Source organism: Nicotiana attenuata, unplaced genomic scaffold (genome assembly GCF_001879085.1).
Source record: "Nicotiana attenuata strain UT unplaced genomic scaffold, NIATTr2, whole genome shotgun sequence".
NCBI lineage: Eukaryota > Viridiplantae > Streptophyta > Magnoliopsida > Solanales > Solanaceae > Nicotiana > Nicotiana attenuata.
The window spans coordinates 22,826-31,313 of record NW_017674752.1 but is presented as its reverse complement, the minus strand read 5'-3'; the positions used below and the strand labels follow the sequence as shown (position 1 = coordinate 31,313).

The window sequence follows — 8,488 nt, the reverse complement described above, 5'->3', positions numbered from 1 at the left end:
CACATATACAACAATATCTTTCTTCATCCTACGCCACCAATAAAGCTGCCGCAAGTCCTGATACATCTTCGCGGCGCCCGGGTGAATAGAATACCGAGAACTATGGGCCTCCGCTAAGATCAACTCCCGAATCCCATCGACATAGGCACACAAACTCGCCCGTGCAACCTCAAAACACCATCATCATCTAAGGTCACCTTCGTGGCACCTCCACGCTGCACCGTGTCTCTCAGGACACACAAATGGGGATCATCAAACTGCCGATCACGGATACGCCCCAATAATGAAGAACGAGCGACCGTGCAAGCTAACACTCTGCTAGGCTCAGAAATGTCCAACCTCACAAACAGATTGGCCAAGGCCTGAATATNCTTTCAACACAATACACAAAATAATCCCGAAAAGAGAGAAAGATGTTATAATAAACTATCCCGTCCAGGGAACAAGATAATATAATAAACTATCCCGACAAGGGAACAAGATAATATAATAAACTATTCCGGCAAGGGAACAAGATAATATAATAAACTATCCCGGCAAGGGAGACCCAGCTATAACCAAACTTACTCAATTTCTACTTAACACAATTAAATCAATACTCAGTCTCATCAATTACTGGCTCAGTGTTAAAGATTTCCAACCAAGTCCTCATAAACAACAATTAAGAATTCGATAATATAGCAATTCAGGACTCACGGTCATGCTCGACACCAGTGTATAGATACTCGTCACCATGCCTATACACCGTACTCGACAAATAGCAATTAGCAAATAAGACTCTACTCATATTCCCTCAAGCCAAAGTTAGACCAAACACTTACCTCGAATGCTCCAAACTCAACTCAAGCCTCTAGTATAGCTTTACCCCTCGAATTCGGCTCCAACTCGGTCAAATCTATGAAATAATGACCTTACAATATTAATAATAGCTAAACAAACTAAACCCAATGCCTAAATATGAATTTCCAAGCTTTCTTCCAAAAATTTCAAAATCGACCCCGGGCCCGCTTGGTCAAAACATGAGGTTCGAACAAATTCCATGTCACCCATTCCCCCACGAGCCCGGATATACAATTTGTTTTCAAATGCGACCCCAAAACGAGGTCTAAATCAAAGAAAATTGAAAAGCCCTAACTCTACCCATTTTCCCCAATTTCAACCCTAGATTACATGATTTGAACTTAGGAATTTGATAAATGATGATGGAAAATGAAGGAGACAAGTTAAACAATACTTACCCAAGAAGCTTTGATGAAGAAATGCCCTAACAATCGCCTAGAAGCTTTGGAGAAGAAAGGGTTCGTGTATTTTTTGAATAAAACCCGACACAGTTCTGTTTTTATGACTTAAAAATTGCTGGGTGAAATTACCCTACGCGTTCGCGACAGTAGGGTCACGTTCGCTAAGGGAAGAAATTGACAACCATCGCGTTCGCGAGTGGAGAAGTGCGAACGCAAAGAGGAAAAATTCTGGGGTCCAAAGTTGGCCTACGCGAACGCGTATCAGGAGACGCGAACGCGATGGAGAAACCAGAAAAGCATCGCGATCGCGATGGCCAGAACGCTAACGCGGAGGAGGAAGAGCTCAAGGCTACGCGAACGCGATAGGGTGAGTGCGAACGCGAAGAAGGGAATTACTGTGCACCAACAACAGATTTTTCTGCAATATTTCCTAACTCCAAAACTACTCCGAACACCTCCGAAATCACTCCCGAGCCTCGGGGCTCCTAACCAATCACACACACTAACTCAACAACATACTACGAACTTAACCGTACGATCAAATCACCAAAATAACATCAAAAACGAGGAATCAAACCTCAAAATCGTCACTTTTTTCATCAACTTCATAAACTTTCATTTTTAGATATTTAGGTCCAAAACACGTCAAATGACGTCCGATTTCAACCAAATTTCACAGAAAGCGCTTAAACCACATATAAGACCTGTACCGGGCGCCGGAACCAAAATACGGGCCCGATACCAACACATTCTAATCAATTTCCTTTTCAAATTTCCATATTAATTTCTGAAAAACAATTTCACAAAAAAATTCCTTTCTCGGGCTCTCGACCTCGGAATTCGACTCCGGGCATATGCCCGAGTCTCATATTTTTCTACGGACCCTCCGGGACCGTCCAATCACGGGTCCGGGTCCGTTTACCCAAAATGTTGACCAAAGTCAACTTTATTCATATTAATATCAAAATTCATCAATTTTTACGTAGAATTTATATTTAAGCTTTCCGGCTACGCGCCCGGACTGCGCACGCAAATCGAGGCAAGCCTAAATGAGGTTTTCAAGGTCTCGAAGACACAGAATGAGTGAGAAAACAGGTGATGACCCTTTGGGTCGTCACACGTACCTTGTTACAGACTTTCTGGATACTGGACATGATGCCCAGTCAGCATCACAAAACGCTGTGAGTTTTGGGCAAGGCTTTGAGCTCATTAGTAGACCAAGTCCTGGTGCCCCTTTTATGTACCTGACAACTCTCACTGCTGCCTCTATGTGAGACTTCTTTGGGCAATGCATAAATTGGCTCAACACATGCATTGCATAGCAAATATCTGGTCTTGTCATAGTGAGGTATGGTAGTTTCCCAACCAATCTTTGGTATGGCCCTGTATCTGGCAGCTTTTCATCATCTTTCAGCTCCAAATGTTGATCATATTCTGCTGTTGTAAATCTCTGATTGCATTCCATTGGAGTGGCTACTGGTTTTGATCCTTCCATTCCAAGATCAGTAATCAGCTCCATTGCAAATTTTCGTTGGTTCATCAGTATTCCTTCTCTTGATCTTGCTATCTCAATTCCCAGGAAAAACTTCATCTCCCCCAAATCTTTGATCTTAAAATTTCTTTGCAATACAGATTTTGCTTCTTAAATTAAGCAAGGATCATTCCCAGTTATGAGAAGATCATCTACATATACAAGGATGATCACTAGACTAATTCCTTGCCTTTTTGTGAACAAGGAATAATCAAATCGACTTTACACAAATCCTGAAGTGATCAAGGCCTCAGACAGCTTCAAATTCCACTGTCTAGAAGCTTGCTTCAATCCATAAAGGAATTTATGCAGCCTACATACTTTCTCCCCCTGGCTGTGAAATCCTTCACGCAAGCACATATAGACTTCTTCAGTGAGGTCACCCTGAAGGAAGGCATTATATACGTCCATCTGATGCAAATTCCAGCTGTGTGATGCTGCTAGGGCAAGAACAACTCTGACTGTCACCATCTTGACCACAGGGGAAAAGGTCTCCTGGTAGTCAAGCCCTTCAATTTGATTGTATCCTTTTGCAACCAAACGATCTTTGTATCTTTCAACTTCTCCATCTGCTCTATATTTTATTTTGAATACCCATTTACAACCAATGGGAACTTTCCCTACTGGTAAATCTACTAAGGACCAGGTCCCATTCTCTTTGAGGGCACTCAACTCTTGTGTCATGGCTTCTACCCATTTAGGATCTCCTGCCGCTTGTTTATAGCTGCTGGGTTCCTTTAAGCTAGTAATTTTGGAGAGATAAGTCTTGTATTTGACTGAGACTCCATCATGATTCAGAAAATCTTGCATGGGATATTCGCAAAATGTCTGTGGAGCTGAGCTGGCCTGTGATCCATTGCATACATAGTCCTGCATCCAGGCAGGTTCTTTGACAGTCCTGCTAGATTTCCTGGGCTGGTTGTCTGAGTTTGAAGGAAAAACTGCTTCTGAGAATGTGTTTCCTATCTGTTAAGGCTGTTGTAGGTCTTCAAGTACTGGTGGTGGTAGCAAGGGTGGTGAGTTTGCAACAGGTACTAACTCATATTGTGAGGCATCTGCAGAAGAGGGAGTGACAGCTTCTTGTGGAGGATCTGCAGTAAAAGATGAAGGAGATGATGGTGTTGTATCATTGCTGGGAACTGAATCTATGACACCATTGGGAAATATCTGCAACTTCCCTTCCTTTAAAAGCTGGAAAGGGAAAATATTTTCCATGAATTTTACATCCCTGCTGACAAAAAAAGAGTTAGTCAAGAGATTATACAGTTTATATCCTTTCTGAGATGAAGAGTATCCCATATGCACAGCCCCAATGGCTCTTGCTCCAAATTTATCTCCTCCCACTAGGACTTTGGCAAAGCACAGACATCCTATGATCCTCAGATGCTGTAAGGAAGGTACTCTTCCATACATCAACTGGAATGAAGACTTCCCTGATAGCACTTATAGGGGAAGTCTGTTAATGACATAAACTGTTGCTTGCACCCCAAAACTTGAGAGGCAGATGGCCTTGCAACCTAATTGCCCTAGCCGCCTCCAGTATATGTCTATGTTTTCTTTCCACTATCCCATTCTGCTGTGAAGTATGAACACAAGAACTTTGATGAATCATACCATATAATTGAAACAGATTGCTGCATTCAGAATTGAAAAATTCAGTCCCATTGTCACTTCTCAAAATTTTTACTCTTCCTCCAAACTGAGTTTTTAATAAGGCAAAGAACTGTTTCAAGCATACAATCACATCACTCTTAAGTCTCAACAAGTAAACCCATATCATTCTAGTGTAATCATCTACTATAGTAAGAAACAATTTGTGTCCATTGTGACTTGATACTCTATATGGACCCCATACATCTACATGAATCAGCTCAAAAGGCTTATTAGATCTACTTGTACTCTTTGGAAATGGCAATCTTCCTTGTCTAGCTAGTGGACATATTGTGCAATCTTTTGTTCTGTCATTGTTTACTTTGAACTTCATGTCTGGGATTTGTTTCACCACTTTATCAGGGGCATGTCCAAGTCTCCCATGCCAGACCCCTAGATCCTCTACTACTATGGAATGATCATGTGATTGTACAGTTGCAGCCTTGGCTTTGTCCTGCTTATGCTGCAGATTATACAATCCTTCAAGCTCCTTACCAATCCCCTTCACATTCCTATTGTCAAGGTCCTGCATGATCCAAAAGTCAGGATAGAAGGACAAAAAACAATGTAAGTCCCTTGTATGTTTAGAGACTGACAACAGATTGTACTTAAAATCTGGAATGTATAGTACATTCCTGATAACACCACATTCACCAATCCTACTCTCTCCAGTACAAGTAATATCTAGTGATGTACCATCAGGTAAATGAACCTTAGAGTCAGAATTTAGGTTATTAGTATTAATTTTGTCAAGTAATTCTTTGGTGTGAACCATGTGATTGGTTGCACCAGAGTCTACTATCCAGTTTTCACCTTTTGATTTTGTCAGCTAATGTAGTAACCTTGGTCGTACCTGCAAAATGCTGTGAATTATCACCTGTGTCTTTCTTGAGCAATTTCAGAATTTGATCATATTGTTCCTGAGTGAACATTATTGGTTGAGGCAATACAGGGGTTGGATTTCCAGCTGGTGAGTTCAGCATCTGTTGCCCTTCCTGAGATACTGCATTGGCTGCTGCTTTTCCCATATACTGTTGTCCTTCATTTGTCATGGTGTTAACCATTGGTCTTTGTGGAAAATTGTTAGCTTTTCTCCTTGCTTTGAAGTCATTTGGATAGCCATGAAGTTTGTAACATGTTTCTCTTGTATGACCTTTATAGTTACAATAGTCACAAAATAGATTGTTTCTTCTAGGCTTATATGTGTTTCCTGTATTCATGCCTCCTTTGTTAGTGAAAAGTGTTGTACTATCTCCCATGTCTAATGTCTGTATAGATTTTCCCATATTTCTCTGACTTTCTTCAGAAACAACCATAGAATAGGCCTTGTTGACAGAAGGTACTGGGCTCATCATTAAAATCTGACTCCTAGGTTGTGCATATGTCTCATTCAGGCCCATCAGAAATTGTAGCAATCTCTGATATTCGAAATGCTCCAAGTAGCTCTTAGATTCTGGACAATCACATCCAGGACATGGCATCAATGCATCATATTCTTCCCATAAATCTATCAATCGTGAGAAATAGGTTGACACAGTAGAAATTCCTTGCGACAAAGTTGTAATTTCCTTATGCAGAAAAAATATGCGAGATCCATTGACTTTATCATATTTATCCTTCAAATCTGTCCACACTTTATGTGCACTTGATTTATACACAGTACCACTGAGCAATTCCTTGCTCACAGCATTTATAATCCAAGACAAATCTATTGCATTACATTTTTCCCACAGTTCATGCAATGACTGATCAAACTTATCCTTAGTGCACCGTCCATCAACAAACCCTAATTTGCTCTTTCCTATCAATCCTATTCTCATAGATCTACTCCATACCACTTCCAGTTAGCTGAATTGAAATCAAGGAACTACCTGGTGTGTCACTTGGCTGCAGAAACAGAGGATGATGATGATCGATGGTTATGGCGGTTGAGTTTGTGCTGGTTCCAGCTGGAATTTCTTCTCCAATTGCCATATCTATCAACCTCAAGTAGATTGAATTTTATTTTCCACAACTAACAGAGTTTTCAATCCTAAATTGCGAGAAAAAAAACTGTGTGCCCTAGCTCAATCGATTGAAAATTCACAATCAATCTACGACAAAAAATTGCCGAAAAAAAATGATGAATGACAGCTGCAGTGAACGTGGATCTATCGTCCCTGCTCTATACCATAATGAAGATATGAGAGCTTCAATGAAGACAACAATGGCCAAAATGAAGGAGAAGGTTCTAGAGAGAATTTCTGTTTTAGAGGAGAAAATGAATCATGTATTGAAACTCTTATTACAATCTACTGAAGCTATCTATATATACACGCTTCAATTATAGATTCTAACCTACTGACCCCTTGCTTCTAAACTAACCAATCCCATAATTAGTTACAACTAACTAATCCTTCTTAACTAACTTAACTTCACTCACGTGATAGGCACGTGGCCACTTCTATCTTCAACAAGTTTAGACTTTAGAGGCCGCAAATTTGAACTTTTTTTCCATTAATATACAAGTACATATATGAAACAACAATTTTTAGCCATACATTCAAACTAAGTTTGCGCCATTTAGCACAAAAGAATACACGACACTTATTCACTAAACAATTTGTTTGGATAGTTACTATTACATATTATTTTATAATATATCATACTGTATTGTTTTAAATTGTATTACTTCCTGCATTTCAATTTTGATGAGGTAGTTTGATTTGGCATGGAGTTTAAGGGGAAAAAAAAGACTTTTGAAACTTATAATCTTAAAAGCCTAAGGGTAAAAGCTTTGTGGGGTCATGATATTTGTGTGGTTATAAAAGCTTCTCATTAAGGGTAAAATGGGTAAAATGAAGAGTTTAAAGTTGAATTATGTCTAATTGTAGAAATGTGTCATTCTTTTGGAACAGACTAATAAGGAAAATGTATATCTAAATTGAAACATATGGAGCATATTGTTTTGATGAATATAAAATTTTGATATATTATATTATTTGTCGTTGTTTCATGATGTTGTATATCAGTAATATAAAGAATAAACTTATAATATTATGAATAATAAATATGATATAGAGTAGAATTATTATATAAAAAAGGTAGGATAAAAGATAAAATATGATCATTTAATGATAAGAACGAGCAAGAAGAGATTCTTTTCATCGTTAAATAACGATAAATTTAACAATACAATACAATAAAATTTAAGCAACAATCAAAATATACATTGTATTTAAAGTAACAATACATTACAATACACAACCATCCAAATAAGATGCAAAATTTTGTATATGTCGCCAACCAACTACGCAGCTTTCAATATGAATAAGCTTCCCCAAAAAGCCGTCGGTCTGTAGCCCAAAAAAAAAAGGTTTGCTTTAGAATTGTTAGCTACTCCCTCCCGTTTAGGGGTGTTCAAAATCGAACCAAAATCGAAAATCAAACCGCAAAAGTGGCTTAATGGCTTATTGGTACGGGTTAACAGTTTAACGGATGGGGAACACATTAATTTTTTTTTTTATTAACGGCTTATCGGTTTGGGAGCGGATTATTCAAGTTTCTTATCGGATAATCCGTTAACCCGTTAAGATATATATATATATATATATATATATATATATATATATATATATATATATATATATATAATAATTCCTTCTTCCACTTCAAGTACTCTATCTCTAATTCTCTATTAGACATTTAGAAAGCAGCCCTATTAGAAACCCTAACATCCTAAACTTAAAGTCTAAATTTCACCCAGCGGCCAGAGCAGCTCAGCAGCAGACTCGTCGTCTCCCTCTCGCGGTCTCGCCAACTCGCTGTCTCTCTCTCGCCGACTCGCCTCTCCATCTCGCTGACTCATCGTCTCGCCTCTCCCTCTCACCATGTGGAGAGCTTGTCTCCCCGTCCCTTGGACGGAATAATCAGAGCAGCCTCCTGCATCACTAGTCAACTTTTCAATGCCACAGCAGCTAAAAGTATCAGAACCAGTGTTTTTGTTTCTGATACAAGTTCTAAAAGTATCAAAACTAGTGTTCTCCGTCGAAATTAAGCAGTCCATCTGTTGCCTGGAATCAAGAAA

At 39.1% G+C, this 8,488-nt stretch overlaps 1 protein-coding gene across 1 annotated transcript; it reads right to left on the bottom strand.

Annotated features, from left to right (window-relative positions):
* Positions 1-1,502: 1,502 nt before the first annotated feature.
* On the bottom strand, positions 1,503-2,832 carry LOC109219220 (uncharacterized mitochondrial protein AtMg00810-like). Its single transcript, XM_019383661.1, has 2 exons — positions 2,366-2,832; positions 1,503-1,590 (listed from the first exon to the last, which is right to left on the bottom strand). Exons 1-2 carry the CDS (start codon positions 2,830-2,832, stop codon positions 1,503-1,505), a joined length of 555 nt encoding a protein of 184 aa, XP_019239206.1.
* Positions 2,833-8,488: the final 5,656 nt, after the last annotated feature.

What these genes read in the sequence shown, in the direction of transcription:
- LOC109219220 (XM_019383661.1), bottom strand. Translation starts at nt 2,832, where the DNA reads ATGAAGTTTTTCCTGGGAATTGAGATAGCAAGATCAAGAGAAGGAATA. An exon ending in TCCAGAAAGTCTGTAACAAG is followed by an intron (nt 1,591 to 2,365) that starts GTACGTGTGACG and finishes GCGTTCGCGTAG; the next exon opens with CCTTGAGCTCTTCCTCCTCC.